This window comes from Girardinichthys multiradiatus, chromosome 12, assembly GCF_021462225.1.
Source record: "Girardinichthys multiradiatus isolate DD_20200921_A chromosome 12, DD_fGirMul_XY1, whole genome shotgun sequence".
NCBI classification, from domain to species: domain Eukaryota; kingdom Metazoa; phylum Chordata; class Actinopteri; order Cyprinodontiformes; family Goodeidae; genus Girardinichthys; species Girardinichthys multiradiatus.
In genome coordinates this window covers 40,018,135-40,037,903 of record NC_061805.1, presented here as the reverse complement: position 1 = coordinate 40,037,903, position 19,769 = coordinate 40,018,135, and the positions used below count along the sequence as shown (strand labels likewise).

General features: G+C 39.2%; 1 protein-coding gene and 1 pseudogene across 9 annotated transcripts in view; both read left to right on the top strand.

Annotated features, from left to right (window-relative positions):
* The first annotated feature begins 689 nt into the window (after positions 1-689).
* On the top strand, positions 690-4,212 carry LOC124877911 (annotated as a pseudogene).
* Positions 4,213-8,452: 4,240 nt separating this feature from the next.
* Positions 8,453-19,769, top strand: part of sorbs3 (sorbin and SH3 domain containing 3) — a 35,968-nt gene continuing 24,651 nt past the window's right edge. For 3 of the 9 annotated variants that reach the window (XM_047381316.1, XM_047381315.1, XM_047381309.1), the window contains exons 1-2: positions 11,883-12,038; positions 19,683-19,750. In XM_047381316.1, the coding sequence (XP_047237272.1) occupies positions 19,739-19,750 (12 nt within the window). In that variant the 5' untranslated portion in view covers positions 11,883-12,038; positions 19,683-19,738. Of the gene's footprint in view, positions 8,543-8,802; positions 8,820-9,066; positions 9,186-11,881; positions 12,039-19,682; positions 19,751-19,769 lie in introns of those variants that run through there. The other 6 variants (XM_047381313.1, XM_047381312.1, XM_047381311.1 and 3 more) reach the window with 6 other exon arrangements.

The following is a 19,769-nucleotide window of genomic DNA, read 5'->3' as shown; positions in this document are numbered from 1 at the left end:
AGTCGGCTGGGCTTCTTGAATAGACAACATTCTTTTACTAATTGGCTTTACAAACTTTATATTATGGTTTTTATTGTTATGGTAACTGTTGTACTTTTAATAAGAATTGACATTAACAAGGTGGCACTGTGTTAGTGGACATGGGTTGGTCTTTACAGTACAGCAAAGGTCTGCTGGAATCCATCTATCACATACGATTGCTGAAGCATCAGATCTAGCATCTTCCATCCTGTCCCGATTGTCTCTGTTTGGCCCGGAAAATAGAGCAGGGAAAAAGATATTTGACTTTTAAAACAGAGCCTCTGGTAGATTTTCTTCAGGGATCCCAAGGAACTCTGACCAGCTTCCATGTCCCTGATGAAGAAAAGGATCCCCACAGCATGATGCTGCCACCACTGCTCCACAACTGAGACATTGTTTTCAGGGAATATGCGGTGTTAGTTTTCTACCACACATAGCATACTTCATGTAAGCCAAAGCATTCAATCTACAGAAACTTACAGGCCATCCAAAAAGAGCACTGATTAGAGAGGAACCCAATTTGCCCAAGGCAACTCTAGAGGAGCTGCAAAGATCAACAGCTCGGGTGGAAGAATCTGTTGATTGGACAACTATTATTTGGTGCACTCTACAAATCGGGCCATTGATTAGAAAAAGGTCATCCAGTTTAAAGTTTATCTTCATCAAACATGGGGGTCCTGGTGCAGAAGAAGGTGCTCTGTTTGGATGAGACCAAAATTAAGCTTTTTGGCATACATGCAAAAGGCAATGTGTGTTATAAAGCTTACTCTGAATATTACCCTGAAAACACCATCCTCATTGTAAAACATAATGGTGGCAGCATCCTATTGTGGGAATGCTTTTCTACAGCAGGGGCAGAGAAGCTGGTCAGAGTTGATGAGAAGATGGATGGAGTTAAATACTAAACAGTACAAATGGTGCATAAGGTTGACCCAAAATATGTGCAGTTGTAATTGCAGGAAAATGTGGTTTAAGAGAGTTTTACTAAGCGAGCTAAATGCGAACCCATGCTGCACATTTCAGATATTTTTTTCTGCCACTTCACAATTAAACACTACTATGTTTGTCTACCTTATAAGGTCCAAATAAAAAGTATCAATGTGAATTCTTGAAGTAGTCAATGTTCAGTTTGTTCGTTTTTTGTGTTTTTAAATCACCAGTGTGTCGTGTCTTAAAACCAGAAGCAAGAGATAGTTGAAACCACATCTCCCGTGGGTGGTATAAGGAAGACAACTGACTTCTGATTGAACATAAGGAAAAGACAATGACGATAAGGCACTGGGTAAGATTTTTATGACTTGCTTTGGTGAGTGGTTTGTTGATAAGATGCTAGGACGATGATGAGGAAGAATTCAAATAATAAGGGTCGTTTGTGACATAAATCCAGGAACAATAAATGATGTATGTTTTTGGAAATATGGGAAATTTATGTTTGACAGGAAATCATTTGGCCACTGATTAATAAATTAGAACGCTCAGGGGATTATTGTGGATGAGTCACTCTTAGATCCAACTGCACAATAAAGATTACTTACCTTCTTTCTGTGCCTATTTCAGTGAGTGTGAAACAAAACATGTTACCTTTCCAATTAAAAAATGGACACACACTCTCGTGTGACCTCTTTATTGGCACTTTGGTGTGTTTGCATTTATTGCTACATTTCAAAGACTTTATCTGAAGCCCAGGCCTACACTCAGCATGGATGGGCTCTGGCAGGTGTTACCAGCACTGAACACAACTGGCGTGATAAGAAAATGCCAATAAACTGACAAACTTGAATTCAAGATAATGTCAGGAAGGTCAAGAAGGTTGTCTGACAGTTACAATTAGAAAAAATCAACCTATATTTTATTTCATTTGCATTATCACCTTCTAGTGGATTTAACTGCAAGTATTGTTTGAGAATGTCAATTAATCTGCTGTCCAAGTATTTAGAACATTCACAATACTTAAATGTAAAAGAAAAAGTATTTTCAAAAGGAACTTTCAGCTTGGCAAATATATATATATATATATATATATATATATATACAGATTCTCCCATGGTGTACAGGTAGATGCTCTTGCATATAGGTACAATGGTGGTCTGATTTCTCTGCAGTTTCTGCCACAGAGATGACCCACAACTGTGGTTTGCTTTGCCTCGGCCCCCTGATGCTCCATACTCAGGCTGTGGGAGACCAGATCCGCCTGAGTGAGGGCTGTCGACGTGCTGAGAGGAATGGAGACACTTTCAGAGGTGGCGTGGTGTTCAGCAATCGTCCTGTGAGATTCAATGAGAGGGTCCGTGTCCTGGTGGAGAAGAAAGTGCCACACTGGACGGGGGCATTGCGTGTAGGCTTCACCAACATACCGCCATCAGCCAGATCTTTGCCTCTGCCCTGCACAATCATGCCCAACCTCACTTAAACTCACAGGCACTGGGCTTCTCTAGTGCCTGAGTCCTGCTGTCAGGACGGTTCGGTGCTGGAATTCTGGGTTTCTGCTCGTGGTCACTTAGATTATATGGTCAACAGCAGCAGGAGGTATAAGGTACCAATAGAAGTGGACCTCAGTCATCCTCTCTGGGCCATGATTGATGTATATGGGCAGACGTGTTCCATCTTCCTCTTAGGTAACATCAACATACTTATATTTTGTTTGACTCTCATGTTTTTCTTGTTGCTTTCTTTGCAAAGCCGTTTACATATACTAGAAATATCTTCTTTGAATGATTGCCTGCTACAGGTTCAGAGAAAAAGGACTGTATTTTTAACAGAACATCCTGTCCTGTTCCTGAACCTCTCATCAGACCTCCCAGCAGTTTCACATCTTATTCGGCACTCAGTAATTACTCTGAAGACTGTATTTCCAGCCTTAGCATGGAAATCCCAGCATGTATGTTTCCTGCCAACATCATTTGATTTTTTTTCAACCCTTAAAGTTGAGGATGATGCCATTCGGATGTGTTGTAACTGTAAATTCTCTCCTCTGCTGGCAGTTAACGGCTGCATAGTGTGCATGGTGCGAGAGGCCAAACTTCATAAAATGAAAAACGTTTAGATCATTTCATCCTAAATATCTCTCTGCCCAAACCCTAACATTGTTTGAATTGTGTTGAGAAGGAGTTGTCCGGGCAACGATGACGACATTTGAAGAAAGCTCCGTGAACAAAGGGTTAGCTTCCAGCTAACCTCCGTAGCTGTGGATGAAAGACGGCTCGTTCTGTCCGCCAACCAACTGCACATTACCGTAACCATGGTGATGCGGGGCCGTTGTCCTTCCTTCAGACTCGTCTTGTAGAGACAGCGTCTCTACTGGGGACTTCTCTGGAACACAGTTTGGTTCTGCAGGCCTCAGGGAAAGAAAGTCAAGCCAGGCTTATACCTCCCTTTTATGAATGAATACCCGATTCTTTCAACAGTAATTCATCAGTACTTAACTTGTGCATATGATCGCATGATCTTATGACACCCTTGGATCCAGTTTGAAGAGTTTATGTCTTTTTGCCAGCAAAGAGACATTAGCACCCTGCCTCTCCGGCCAGTCTCGCAGCGGAGTCCGGGTGGTAGAGATCGGATCATTGGAAAGGGGGGTGCTTTTATACAGCCAGTGGCATCATGGGAAGCTACAACAAACTTCTACACAACTCAGATGGTTTCCCAAGTCTTCTCTGAATATCTGTCAACATTTGCTAGAATGCTCTTATATGAATTAAATTTTTTAGTGAATTTTAAATTCAGAAAGCAAGTAAAATAATTAACGACTAATCATAACATTAAATATTAGCTAATGTGTTATTATTTACAGAGTAATTATTTTACCAGATGCAACATAAAATGGGCGTTGTCAATGCAGCAAAGTAAATGGTTAAAATAAACTAAAAAGCCAGACAAGGTGTTTAACCTTAAAGCCGAACTGTTGCTGGTGCTCCATGAAAAGATCTGCATCAACATTTCATCCAGAGCTGAATGTTTCAGTAAAGATGGGCTGGTTGTTGATTTTCTGTAGGTGTGTTGAGAAAAAGGCTGAATTCACTTTTCTCTTTCACACGCAAGTTCTTTAGTAAAAAATCCCTCTTCACATCAGAGATAACTTTAAGGGTGAATCCTTGATATTTGGGTGTTTAGTGTCTACAGGTAAAGAGGAAGCTGGAAAGATTGAAAGGGAGTAAGGCTGAACATCCACATGGCGTCAGTCTTGAGTCCTGAAGGCTTGTGCAGAATCAGCTCTGTGAGATTTTCCAGCTCCTCTTAAATCTTAGGCCTCACCCAGCAATGGGTTCAAGTGCTGTGAAATACAAAATATCTTGTTTCAATACCTAAGAAATCTCATTCACCCGTCTTTAATGAGTACATACCTGAGGGCCTGACAAATCACGAAAGTCCTAGAGAAACCTTTATTGAACCTGCTGAGACCTTCTCCAGTTAGCTTATCATCATAGGATTGAAGCTGCACATGCCATCAAACACCTGCATCAACAAACCTACTGTCATCTGGACAATCTCAGTGAAGATCATTTACTTTGATTTCTTCCCTGAATTTAACACAGTGAAGCCTGATGTATTATGTAAGAAATACTCTGATGACTTCGCAGTTGCAGGACTGAGTACAGAAAGCTAGATGACCACTTTGTGGCATGGTTAGGATAAGAATCAAGGTTTTACAGTGTCCAGACCTCAACCTAGTTGAAATGATGCTCAGAGGCCTTAACAAGGTCAACTAACTAAGGCTGTGTCGGCCCTAAATGATGTGAGTTATTCTTGTTTCAATTACTGTAGCAGGAAAACTGATGAATACATGCACAATAGTTATTGTTTTAACAGTCAAATTACTTTTCTTATGTGTTGATTGTAAAGGAACCATGAGTTTATAATTTAAAGGTGTATGATTTGCAATTGATATTTAGGCTGCATATATTGCAGATATATCTAACTATAGTTTAATTTTATTGAATTTAACTCAATTTAGTGTCATTTCATTTATGCTCATTGTGCCACTGATTGATAATAAAGCGTCAACTCCGGCGTCACATGTCGCGACAGAGTTGCCCTGTAATTCACCTTGCAACCACTAAGAGGCACTGTAATGCTACTGGTGGTGTGCGTGTCCCTGCAAAATTAAGCAGGTCAGATATTTTTGGTAAAATGCATTTTGTTTCCATGCTTTTTAACTGCTGCCTGTAACTGAGAAGGCATTCTGTCTTCTGTCATTTTTCCCAGAATTGAGGCTTCCAGTCCAAGTGTCCTGCAGTTTTACACGAACGGAGAATGCAGAAAAAAGTCTTTCTTCATGAGTGAGTATTAACTACTTATCTGAATGGTCCGACTGGAACAGTTTATGTTCAAAGTGGAGTTGTTGGACGTGTGGATGAGCTCCAGAGAAATGGAAGTTAGGTGTGACCTTTGGTTTCTGATCACACAGTCAACCTGTTAAATATTTATCTTGGATTGCAGAGACTAGTTGCCTCTGATCTTCTCAAGAAGGAATCCTAGGAGTTCACGCATAAAATACTCAGAAATTCAACAGACACATTTCCACAGATATACAGTTAACATCTAACAGGTTTGTCACACTACTTTTGATTTAGCTGTTGTGTTTTCCTCTTACTCAGAAGGTAAGTAATAACTTGTACTAAAACAAAATGTATATGTGTTTTCATGAATGTGAGGACTTCCTAACATTTGGATTTCAAAGCTTAGTGAGGAATAGTTTCACAGACACACACGACCAATAAAAAGGTGGCAGATCAGTATATCAATTGAACCATTACATTCTTTTGGAACCATGGTTCTCAAACTTGGGTTTGTGAGGCACCGGTGATGCTTGGACAATCTTGACTTGTACCCAGAAGAAATTTTAGTATTCACCACTTACAAGGGGAATCCAAAGCAGATGAATGATGGAAGATGCCCTTTTGATGCACAAGCAGTGAAGAAGGCGTGTTGTTCAAGCACACTGATATTTGCTTCAGTCATAACCTACACAAATGAGGGGTACAGTGCAGAATTCTTAAAGCACCCTCAGTAGAAACAGAAGTGGATAATAGTTACACTTAATTTAGAAATCAGAACCTGGATATAGAGATGGCAACTTTGCTTACGTGTTGTCTTTATTAGCCAGTGCGTTTATGTACTATTAGTGTTGTAAGCCAATAACAATGTATTTAGGTGGACATTCCTGTGAACGTGAAGTGGTTTAATGAGATACAAGCCAACTGAATTTTGTCAATTGTAGTTCAGACTTCAGAGGGGTTTCTGTTTATTTTCAAACCTGGAACTTGGAAAATCAAAAAAAAAAAAAATCTTATTCAAATGGAGCGCACAATTTCACCAATCTCCTTCAACCAAACATGCAGTGTAGGTGAACAAGCAGGTGACATTTATTCTTTTTTATGACTAGAATAATCCAGAAACAATGAATGTCATGTTGTACAGCTGTTACAATATGTTTTTTGTTATGAAAGAAGTTAGGTTTAGGTTAGTGTTTACTTTATATGTAGGGTATGTACTCTATTTTCCATCCCATAGATAGTGCTACTGGTTCAGCACATATTTGTTTGTCTGTCTCTCTCTCCAAGACAAATCTACTAATGAAGCTACAGCTGCCATTGGCACCTTGTCCTCAGATTTTTTATTAAATGGAAAGTATTCCTAGACTGCTTCTGACTTTTTGTGTGTTTTCTCTGTCCTCTCAATCCCAAGTTGAATAGAGCACCTGGTCGCTCACACTGAGCCTGGTTCTGCTGGAGGCTTCTTCCTGTTAAAAGGGAAGCCTTCCTTTTCACTGTCGCCACATACTTGCTCAGGAGGAGGGATTGCTGCAATGTCAATAACTGGGTTCAGTCAGCTGTGCTTTCTTAGACAGACAATTCACATTACAAACTGAATTTGACAACATACTCTTGCATTATATATATTATATATTATATATTATATATCTCTTGCCCTGTGATGGACTGGCGACCTGTCCAGGGTGTACCCTGCCTCTCGCCCATGGACTGCTGGAGATAGGCACCAGCTCCCCCGCGACCCACTATGGAATAAGCGGTAGAAAATGAATGAATGAATGAATGAATGACTCTTGCATTATAACTATGACCAAAATGGAATATATAATTAAATTAAAATCTGTCTTATGTCCTGAATTGATTTGACAAAATATTAAGAATAGAATAGAATAGAATAGAATTGAATTGAAACAGAAATTTGTCTTCGACAGGGCTTTATAGACACATGTAAAATGTTCAAATGTTCACATACAAAACAAAGATACACCAAAATGAACATCATAAAAATCCTAAACGGATTATCCCTTTGCTCTTGAAGGCTGTAATTGCAGTTGGAATGAATGAAGTTTCTGTGTGTTGCTTTTCTGGTGAGTTTGACTTTGTATCTCCTGCCATCAGGCAGGAGACTAAATGAGTAATGGAGGGGATGAGAGGGTTCGTCTGTGATTAGGATGGCTTTCCTGACCAAAAAACGCTCATACAGATGGGACAGTGAGATTTGTGATGAACCAATTATTTTGCTAGCTTGACTTGTTATTTTTTGTTGATTTGCTGTTTGCACCCATAGGTGATATGGAAGGTGAGAAAGGATCCAATAACTGACTGGTAATCCATGATTAAAATCTTTTTGCTAACGTTAAAATACTCCAGCCTTCTCAGAAGATGGAGGTGATGTAGGGCTTTCCTATAAATCATGTCAGAGTGTATTTAAATGGACAGACAGGTGTCAATCTGTGTCCCCAGATATTTAAAGCATTCTACCAGATCAACCTGCTCTCCCTGAAAAGTCAAACGCTTAAAAAGCCGAGATGTAGTTGACGAATCTGTCTCTGCTCACAAACCACTACCTTTTTGTCTTTGTGATATTAAGTTCAGGTTTCTGGTTATGACTTGGACCTGTTTGTCTTGTAACATGCCTTGAGATGACATTTGTTGTAAATTGGTTCTATATACATAAACTGACCCGAGGTTTTACTTTTTATCAAATGTGTTTGTTCCAGACAGCTGTCCAGTCTCTCTTTCTATGCTAAGTAGCTACAAATGAGCCACGTGTAAAATGCCCAGACAGTGACATATGCCTGCTATAACATTTGTCTCATTCAGTCCCATTTATTAGGATGGCTATTGAAATGGACTCCCCCTCTTAGCAGTATGTAAAACACTGGAGGGTGGTTCCAGTGCAGCTTGTGCCTGGATGGGAATCTCTATTATTTCCAGCTGTGGATGGAAACTATTACTGAGCGCTTTCTCCCTGATGAGCTTTAAAGTACAAGCTCACACACAATAAACACAGGCCAGTATGCACATATATGTGCATACCCACGGACAGCCAGTGAAACATTCAGACATTCAGAGCCCAGGGTGAATCATTTAGCAGAGATAAAAGCCACCCTGTTGTCCTCAGAAAGAAAAAAGAGGGAGGGAGATACAGGGAGAGAGGAGTGGTGGTGAGGTTAGCTCCTTCCTTTTCATTCACTTCCTCTTGTCTGCAGAGCTGTGGAGGCATTGCACTGTGGAGCCGGCACTCGTCTGTAAGTACTGTACAACTCCTGCCTCCTTTCCTAACAGAAACTGTGGCAGCAAGGGTTAGACTGACAGGGAAGTAATATTAAAATCACTTGGTGCTTCTGATTTTGATGCTTATTTTGTCACTGAAACTGATTTTAAACTCTTCTCACTAATAGGAACTCCTCTGACTGAAAGGATAAAGTTCATTACAAGGCTGCTAATGGGTCATTGTTTAGATGTTTTCTCAGTTATGTTCTCAATGTTGTTGAGAAACCTTTCGACAGTCACGTCTAGCATGAGGTAGGTTTTACTACATAAAAGTCTGAGTTCAGCAGGAGGTTATCACTAGATCTTTACCAGTTACAAAAGTGTCCAAATGCAGTTTTATACAGTATTTGAAAAACAGACATCAAGGCACATAAGACTTTGTGAATTTATTTGAATGCTTTGATTTTGATCTAAAATAGCTGTTTGCTGTGGGAAAAAAAACCCTATATGTTTAGGGTTCTGCATGATACCGTCTCTTATCTCTTATTTCTCTATGTAGATATATGTGCATGAGATGATAACTTCATCCTGTGATGTCTGCAGACTCGCTGTGTTTTGTCTCACTGAACCTGGTGGTACAAATAATAAAGACAAAAAAAAGGCCCCAGGACATAATCAGTAAGTGATGTAGGTTTCGATTACATAACCAGTTTATGTCATGCTTTGCTTGCTCACTGGAATCTGGCTGTTATCCTTTTAATGAGGCTTGGCAGGAGCATGCTGGCATTGTGTTATAGGACAGCGGTTGGAGTAACAAAGTTTTGCTGGAATCCATCCATCATGTTAAAGTGCTGGAGCACCAGATTCAGCACCGTGTTGCTTCCTGTCTCAATCGTCTGTGATTTCACAGTTAAAAATAGAGCAGGAAAAGACGAGTTCTTGTATTTATTTTGCAAACAGACATTGTGAAGGAGCCTTCAGCGAGCCAAACTTCCCAGTCCTCCTGCGTGATTACCTCATTTAGTTGCAAAGTGACAGGTTGTCAAATGTGGTCACCGCAGGGTGAAAGTCTGCTCCAGCAGGACGCACATTGTGAAGTAAACCTTTATTACCCAGCATGCCCATCGTGTTCAGCAGCTAAAGTGTTTGGCAAAAACAACCCTATGAACAGTACAGACCCAGTAAATAGATATCTGTTCCCGGGTTTGCTCTACCAAGCCACAGAACTGAATTATTAAAAAGGCTGACTCCTTTAGTTTCAGCATGAGGCCAACCAGCATAATAATGGTAAAACACAGAGATTACTCATTAAAAATGGTATCTGAAGGAACATTTTTTTCCACTACCAAGTGTCCACTCACAATTCAAACAATTTTATAGGGTTTGGGTCGATGACATCACAAGAGGCACAATAATTGAGCTGACTAGCATAGTAAATTTTGGTGAATTTTCACCAAACCAACCTTTCATTCAACCATTCATCCATTCATTTATTCATTCATTCATTTTCTTTATTTAACCAGACTGTCCCATTAAGAATAAATATATGTTTATCAAGGGAGACATGACCAAAACAGCAGCAACACAGCTCAGTAACAAAGATCATAAAACAGAGCAGTCGATAGCATGAAAATATAATAAAATTGTATGAAGACAAACATTAACATAATCAGCCCAGACTGCAGATTTTCCTTCAGGGCTTTAAATCCAATAAATAATACTAGGTTTTGCACATTTCTAAACAGATTTTAAAGGTTTTGAGTTATATTTCAGTTACACCCCAAACCATGATGGATAGTTGTGCATGGTGACGCTTAAACAAAAACTGATGAAGACATTGGTCTTTTTCAGAACATTAACTAGACTGAATCTGCTCATTCTCCCATGTTACTTTTACCATCTGATTGGTTTCCGCCCGTCTTTACCACTAATAAAAGCAGTGATTACACCGTAAGTGGTGGTGTGATTTGCCATCATTGTGGCACTTGCGCTTTAGCTCAAACGTCTGTCTTTCTGTCTGCAAAGTGACAGGATTTCTTTTCTTACTTCTTCCTACCGGCATTGACTGAAGTTATGGTGATGCTATAGGATGGTGTGGGTACAGGTGCATGCATCATGTGGCAAAGTGGTAGGACTGGGCTAATAATAAGGCTTTCTGCCCATTGATAATTTTTAGCAGAACAGAGAATAGAATAAAAAAAGAGCAAGAAAATAGAAACCAACTGACCTGAAAAAAATTCAAGACACTGTATGCCTTTTTTCAAGTGAGGCTAATTTGATGATGACAATGATTTTCAGCCAAAAAAGACTACTATCTTTATTTCAGTAAAACAGCCCATGCATAGTTTATTGCTAAAAGTTTAAAAACAATTCACTGGTAATTAAAAAAATATAAACTTTTTGTGGCCTATGAGCCCTCGCCAACTTTCCCATGTGGGAAATACTTTGGACACAACTGCCCTGGTAAGTGTTCTTCTCCTCCCCTTTTAAATGCACACAATCTAACATGAAGGGTGAGACTATATTTCCTAATCAGCTGCAGAGTCAGGGCTAAAGCAAGTCAATAAGTTGGATTTCAAGCTTTGTCTTCATTGGCAAGAACTGTGGGCAAACTGGAAATCCTGGTTTTATTTGTACAGAAACCAAGTGCAAAAGAAGCAGTTTGTGCTCCTTTTGGCCTGTTTTGAGCTGCATGCTGTGACATTTGGCGATCAGAGCTGAAATTTGTCTGACTTATCTGTTCACAGAACACATCTCCTGCTTTGAATAATTTGCGTTCTCCAGGGCAAACATCTATCAGGCTCCGAGCTATTTTCTCAACTTTGGCATCCAAAATTACAGCTGCCATGTGTGTGTGTGTGTGTGTGTGTGTGTGTGTGTGTGTGTGTGTGTGTGTGTGTGTGTGTAACTGTGATCATGGAAAACAAGTCTGTAGGGTTGTTCTGTCAGTGCTTGACTATGTGGGATAGAGTAATCACCTTGAAACACTTCCAGAGTTGCAGCAGGAACAGAAGGGGCTCTTTTTCTCCTATCAAGCCTTTGGCCAGTCAGGGACCTGGTCTTTGCCCACACACACACAGACACCTACACACACAAAGACATGTCTACAAAAGGAAAGTGAGGCATGAAGGAGATAAAGTTAGGACGGGACATCAGGGAGTCATGAAGGAGGTGAAGGTGATGAAGTATTTGCATTCCCCTTCGGTTAACCCCTTCCTGCAAATATATCACCTCATCACAACAATGCCAGGAGGAGGTGCCCTAAGAAACTGACAGGGCAGGAGGAGCTGGGGGTGCCTTTTGAACGTAATGCTGAAGTGGGTTGCTATGACGATGGCTGTCAACCGGGAAGTCCTCCTCGGAGGCAGGCCGAACAAGGGCTAGGAGTATGAGAGAGATTGTGTGTCCTGGCCAGTTTCAAAAGTCAGAGAGAGTAAGAGAAAGTACAGAGAAGATCTGCAGTGAGGTGTTCATGCACAGCTAAGGGGAACAAAAAGACGTGTGAGTTCACAGGTTGATGCCTACAGAAAGGTGAGTTCAGTCACTGCATTTAAAATAACAGGTGTCCGTAAGGTTTGTGGGTGGATAGAATAATATTTCTGGTGCTTTGGGGAGTGTGTTTGAATGTTCAGGGATTACTAGCAGGTTCTGTGGTCTCTGGTGTCGTTGCATCGTCTGTGAAAACAAGTAACCACATGTAAGCTGAGTACCTCTGCTGTTGAAATAAAAGGATGCACATGAACAGAATTATTGGATATTTTTGCCAAAATGTCATCAATTATAGATATTTACAGTAACCAAGAATGAACTGGATAGAGCCATTGAAGCTTATGAGAGTGCAAATAATTCCCTCCATTACCCATCCTGCAGGAGATTTTCAGCCTAATGGGCCCCAGAATGTCGGGGTGATTTTCACAGCTGACCCTGACTCTCTTTGTGACTCATTCTGTCATATTACTGTTGTTCCAGCTGCCGAGGCCCATATCCACAGCCTGCACTCAGATCTGAGGATGGAAAGTGACAGGCATGAGGATTTTGTGCATTTTTTTGCACTCTTAGGGTACTTTCCCATGCTCTGACTTTAAGACTGCACATGCACTTAACTGAGAAATGATCTGAAATTACGTTATTTTGATAAAGCCAAATCTAATCAGGTTTACAGTGCTGTGAAAAAGTATTTGCCCTTACAAGTTTCTTTTAATTTGCTTGCATTTTTGTCACACTTAAATATTTCAGATTATAACTTGCCTCATTTGTCTTCATAAATTGGCAATAAGAAAGAACCTCGGTAAAAATGGCATCCATGGCAAGGTTAGAAGGGAAAAACACAAAAAGCCAATAGAGGACAATCTCACACTTACACGAAACATCATGAGGATTTTCCAAGACTTTGGAGAAACAACTTCTGTGAACTGACAGGACAAAACTAAAACCTGTTAGAAGGTATGCATCCTGTTGAACTAGGCATAAACCTCGCAGAGTATTTTATAAGAATATCCTACAGTTGTGGTGGTGGTAGTGTGATGGCCTGGGATTCTTTTCAGGACCCGAAGGAGGGACTGGCTGTAATTTATGGAACCATGTGGTCTCTAGCAGAAAAAAGCTAGAATATTCCTGACCATAAACTAAAGCAAATATTTCTGCAGAAAAACATGCTGCAAAATTCCTCACAGCGATGTGAAAGAATCATTGCGAGTAAATGCTTGATGGCCCTTGTTGCCACTAAGACGACTGTGGATTAGGTTTGGGTGGAAATTACTATTTCCACTAGGCTCGAGTTCCTTTTTTCACTTAAAAATACATTAATCATTTGAACACTGACAAACAAAACAAGGACATTTGTAAGCGAGTAAATACTTTTTCACATTACTGTATCTACTTGGATGTGGCTCCTCTTGTTGAGAGAGGCTGTGATTTATGAGCCTGGAGCTTCTTCTGGGAACATATTGCCTTTCTATTGACAAGAAGCACGCAGACACCTCCTGTTGCTCGGGCCAGAGAAGCACCATACATGGAGGTGAACTACTTCCCTCCCTGATAAATTTGTGTATCTCCCCCCTAGCAGCTACAACTACATATGACAAACTCACAGCTGCAAGACCTTGTATGGGCTCCATCTGAACATCTGCAGAGCTGCAAAAAGGCAGCTCAGTTGTATGATCAGCCTCACGGATCTGACCTCTCGCGTAGCTGCGCCGTGACTCATTTATTGTGTTTATAAAACGTCCTTTTAGTTATCCAATGAATGTGCTTGTAATTAGCACCCTCGGCACTTCTTAGGGCCAGGGCTGTGCGGTTTCGTGACCCTGTTATATAACCTGTTGAGGAGAAGCAAATCTATGTTCTAACAGGTGATAAGATTCTGCTGTTCTTAAGATTTTTACATGTTTTAAACTACAACATACAGACACTTGCCAAAGTATTCAAACATTAAACGTTTTCACACTTTATCAGATTACACCACAAGCTTCTATGTTTTTTTATTGGATGTATGTGATAGATTAATGCAAAATACTGTTTAATTCTGCGCTGGAATGAAACTTGTACATGGGTTTGAAACTACTTTTTGCAAATACGTATCTGAAAAGTGTGGCATGCCCCCCTGATTCAGTACATTGTAAACACCTTTTGCTGCAGTTAGAGCTGCAATTGTTGTGGGGCAACTCAATTCACTGATTAGGTATTGATGACATCAAGGCAATCAGTTGCACTTGATTTTATTTAAGCGTATTGGAGTAAAGAGTGCTAAATAATGCAGACCACTCTTTTTAAATTATTATTTTTATTTTAAATGTGAAAACTATGCAATATTTTTCATAAACCCTCTGATGTTTGTGGTTGTAACATGATAAAAAGTGGAGAAGTTCAAAGGCTATGACTACTTTACAAGGCTGTCAGTGTTTGGTTGAACATGGACTATTTTGTGGATGTAAATACAACTTAAACAGCTCCCACCCTTTTGGAGTCAATTATTAACCCTCCTCACCACTGTGCGTGCAGACGACTAAGCATGGGCTAATAAATGCAGGTCAGTTTCATTACAGCCCTTTCTCCCTGACTTAATGACAGGACAATACAGCCTCTGACCACAAATCACATCTTGCTGATATTGATCACAGCAGTTCAGGGGTCAGCCCTGCCACAGTTTCTGTTTAGCGGGCTGTCAACTTGACAGATATGTTGATGGGAAGAAAAAAGCAAGTCCCTTTCTCTGTGTGTGTGAAAGAATAGAAAATCCATCTGGGTCATGGTTTTTTCTCTGAGACCTAGGGATCTCCTCCAGTGAAAAACAGAGAAATTTGAGAATTTGTACATGTTACAATCTTTTCTGCTCTGGTGTCAAATAAGAGCTCTTTGATATGTGATTGTTTGTATGTTTGTATGTTTTCCTGTTGGAAAATCTGTTCCTATTCCACTACTATTGAGCTACTGTTAATATCAGGAGAGGAACCCTCCCATTGTGGTTTATAGGAATTGCACGGGTGTGGTTAGGTTCACTGACCTTGGAGCTGCTGAGTTGGTCAGCTTTGGTTCAACAACTTCAGATAATATCTTTTCATCCGCCATTGAAAAAAGTAAAAAAGGAGAAGAAAAAAACATGCCTCACAAAAGTAACTTTTGTTTAGTCAGTTCAGTTTTGTTTGCATCAGGGGAAGGGAAACATCTGGTTTAGTACTTCAACAAACTGTTTTAAATGTCCTAGGGACAGATGCACAGATTTCTTTTGTCAAAGCCTTCTCATTTCCCAGGTCTTTCGCTGCACTGAGCTGAGCTGAATGTGAAACAAGCAGATATGAAGCAAGCTGGAAACAGAAAATCCAGTTAGAGTAAAAACATGTCTAAAACAGAACATCATCTCCTTCTCCAAGGTACACATGGGGCCTTTTATGGTTGTGTTTTTCTTCCACCACCGCTTCTGATCCAGCGGTGCAAATGGACCTCTCACCTTGCAGGGGGTGCAGCTTGTAAATATGTGAACTATGACGTTTCACAGCGATCGCATTAAGCTCCTAAAACTTGATGGAAGCTGTGTTTCAGTAATTGTGTAAAAATGCTCTGAGCATTTGAGAAGAAACTCAGAAAGGCAGACTTCTGATTCAGGTTTTTCTTGCTTAATATCATCTCTGAATTTTCCTTATTAGGTAGGATTGTGTTTGCTGGTTTCAAAGCGGGTATGCGTGAGAGGCTACAGCAGTTCTGGGTTGGACTTTTTGTCGTCCAAGAAAAACCAGACAGAGCCACACAAGTTATTATGCAAGATAAAAAAGATCAGCTACTTCTTTAGAAAAGAATGAAACATCAAGCATCCGTAAAATGCTGGAACATGTATTTAAAAAAACTTGTGCTGCCTAGAATCTATATAAAGTTTGAAAGGGATGTTTTGATTGAACACTTTTCGTCACACTTTTCATAAGACACTATGAGTAACTTAAGAAGATTGCAAAAATGTTTTCATTGAACAAATACCTTTGAAAGTCTTTTGTTTTGGATATAATAGTTTATTTGAGTGTAGTCTCTTAAGTCATTTGTTCCTGTATAGTTGCACAATCTTTCCATGAGATGCCAATGATCTCATAGGGATGTCTTTATTTTTATCTATTTCTTGGGAGGGTTGAACTTTGCATTTTTAGCAGACAGCGTGTTTTCAGAGACATTTGTAAATTTAGGATAATAATGCTAAATTGTACTACAAGCAGTAATTTGTTTTCAGAGCATTCACTCACAGGCACTGTTGTACAAACCCAGTCAATAAATTAGAACATTACTGAAAGGTCTGTTGATTTCAGTAACTCAATTCACCAAGTGAAACACATTCTATAGATTAATTACACACAGGCTGATGTTTTTAAGCATCTCATTCTGTTAATTATGATGATTTTCTACTTAGGTAAGTTTAATACCTGCTTATAGGTTATTTTCAAAATGTACCTAATCTGACAAACAAGCCTCATAGGATCACATATTTCAGGTTAGTGAAAAGTATTTATAACCTTTGAATTTTTGTTGACATTTCATTAGATTACAACCACAAACTTCAGTGTATTTTAAAGGGATTTTGTGTTACAGGCCAAGGTAGATAGTGCCAAATGATACATGGTTTTTAAAATTCTTTACAGTTAAATATATGAAAGGAATACATTGATTTGTATTCAGCCCCCTAACTCTGATACTACTAAATACAATTCTGTGCTACTGATTGCCTTTAGAGGTCGAATATTTAGTAAATACAGTCCACCTGTGTGTTATTTAATTTCACTATAAATCCAACTGTTCTAGTGAAGGCCTCAGAGGTTTGTTGGAGAAGATTAGGAAACAAACACCATCATGAAGACCAAAGAGCACAGCAGACTGGTCAGGAATAACGTGGAGAAATTAAAAGCAGAGTTAGGTTATAAAGCAATATCTCAAACTATAAACTTTTAATGGAGCACTGCTCAATCCATTATGTAAAAAACAGTAAGATTATGTTACAACTGCAAATATGAGTAGTCCTCACTAAACTGGCAGGCCGGGCAAGAAGAGCATTAATCATAGAAGCAGCTAAGAGGTCCATGGTAATTCTGGAGGAGCTGCAGAGATCCAAAGCAGAGACAGAATAATCTGCCCACTGCACAGCTATTAGCTATGCTTAATACAAGAAAAAGAATGCTGTTTAAAAACAGTCACAAGAAGTCTTGTTTGCAGTTTGGCAAATGACATATAGGAGACAGAGCAAACACCTGGCGGAAGGTGCTCTGGTCCGATGAGCCTAAAATAAAAACTCTCTGTGTGGTGTAAAAACATCTCCCTGAGCACACTATCCAAGTAGATGAAAAATAACAGTGGCAGCATAATGCTGTGGGAGTGATTTCCTTTAGCAGGGACAAGAAAACTGGTCAGAGCTGATGCCAAGATAGCTGATTTGTTACTGATACTGATACTGATTCAGAGAAATACTAAACAATGCTGGAAGAAAACCTGTTAGTGGCTAAATGAGACTTGAAACTGGGGTGAAGGTTTACCTTCCAGCTATTTTATCTATTTTGCAAAGAAGAATAGGCAAAATTTAAATGCATTCCACTCTTTTCAGATGTTTATTTGTGAGAAATAGTGAAAAGCCTGTGGCTTTTTCCATCCACTTCACAATTATACACTGTAAAAACTGACCCCCTTGGGTTAAATGCATTTATTTTACCTCTCAAACTCCACTTGTTTTAATTAGTTTTATGCATGGAATATAAGTTTATGTGTTCTTCAATGTTAAACTTATACTTGTAAATTGTCCTGACTGTTCTTAAGCTTGTCAGAGTTGAGACTATGCAAATCTGAAAGTTGACTTTACTCATAGTTGAAGGCAGTTTTTTAACATTCATTTCTAAGTTAAGAGATATAACATTTATTAAAGTGTACTTTATGTCAGTCTATCATATGAGATTAAAATAAAATACACAGAAGTTTGGTTTAGTAATGTGACAAAATGTGAAAACGTCAAAGGGTGTAGATACTTACGCAACACACTGTAGTTTCTGCTTGGATCTGTATGTCAGAACTGAATGGAAAAGAATGTGGTTCAATTCCTCATCAAACAAACCTGAAAATGACTCATCCTGTCATTTGTTCGTAAATGCAATAGAGCTTTTAAGATGACAGGATACCGTCTTAGAGGAGGTCAGGTATAAACACGGAGCAGCATGTAAAAACACACTGAGAATGAGCCTTCGGCATTATTTATAACAATGTTGTTTGCACAGTTGGATAGATAATCCAATGGCTGCGACTGAGGATGATTAATCAATTGGCATGCCTGAGCATTTATGCTATTGTTGTTATCACAGTATCCTAGTCTACTTTGCTTCCTGCTATGTAATGCAATTCATTGGAAGATAAAGATTCAAATGAGTAACACTGCTGTCAGCAACCTGGAACATCGATTCAGTATGAGCTGCACAGAAAGATTGAGAGTTTATGGGTTCCACAATCTTAACAAAAGTGATTATAGACTGTGTTACGCTGCTGTAAATACCACATGGAAAACACATTAGTGCAAGCTGTGTCAGGCAGCTTTCAGGCTGTAGTAGTCTGGCCAATATTGAATCCGCACTTTAACCTCATGCTGCAAAGTCGTTGCTTTCAGCAGAGAAAAAAACATCTAAACCTTATAGTAACGCTGCAAAATTATTCATCTCTGTTGGAGTGTCGCATATTTTGTTTCTATGGTAACACTGGGTTTGACAACAAATCTAGATATTCTGATTTCAAAAACCCTTCAAAGAGTTTGCCACTCTTCAGTGGGGTTTTAGGGATTTAAAGCGGTGTAGAAGCTGTGGTTTCCATTCCTTCATCATTGTAGACTAGTTAGTTTCTATTGACACCCGCCTCATTCAGGAGAGGAAAAATATTCACCCCTTCGCTATCAATGTGCCTTTGATGTTAAAATAGGAGGTGAAACTGATATATAACTTTCCGTAGCTGTCTTTCTCCATCATTTAGTCTATTCAGATTGGGGTTATTACAAAATTGTATTACTGGGGAAAAACGAGGGAGGCATGTGAGTATTCCCATTGTTTTGGGTGGGTAATTTCCTCAGTTACAGGCACACGTAGGTGATGTTGACTTTCCCTCGATGTGTTACTGGTTGGATAGGATAATGGAACAGTTGTCAAGACCGCCTAGAAGGAAAATAGCTAATTTATGACAGAGAAGCCCAGGTCTATTAGTTATGAATATTGACTACTTGTGTTTAAAAACACATGAACACATAAGAATAAAAAGAGATAATAGCAATCTATTAACGTATATTAGAACTTTTGTATAAAAAACATCACCTAGAAATGCTCTGTTGTCATTCTTTGTATAATTTATGCAAAGTGTATCATTTAAAAGAGACATTTTAGAATTTGTGTTTTTCTTTAGAGAGATTTTCTATAGAGAGGCTACAGTAAATCAATAAGTACAAAAATAAGATGTGGGATTTTAATGTATTTCTTAACTCTGATTTAGCACTATTACAGTACTGCATATGTAATGTTAAAACAAACCTGCTGGATTTGCAAACTGCAACTTTATAATATATTTTATAGACAGACACACATACAAAAAATAATTAAAAAGAAATAAAAGTAACTAGAGTGTGGCATATTTTTCATATGGATTCTCTATCATAAACGAACTTCATATATTCACCTTGTTTCTTAGCAGATACTTCATGCTGAGGGGAAACGATTAATCACAGAGGAACCATAACAGACCATATGCAGACTCAGGTAAGGCACTTTTTTAAAT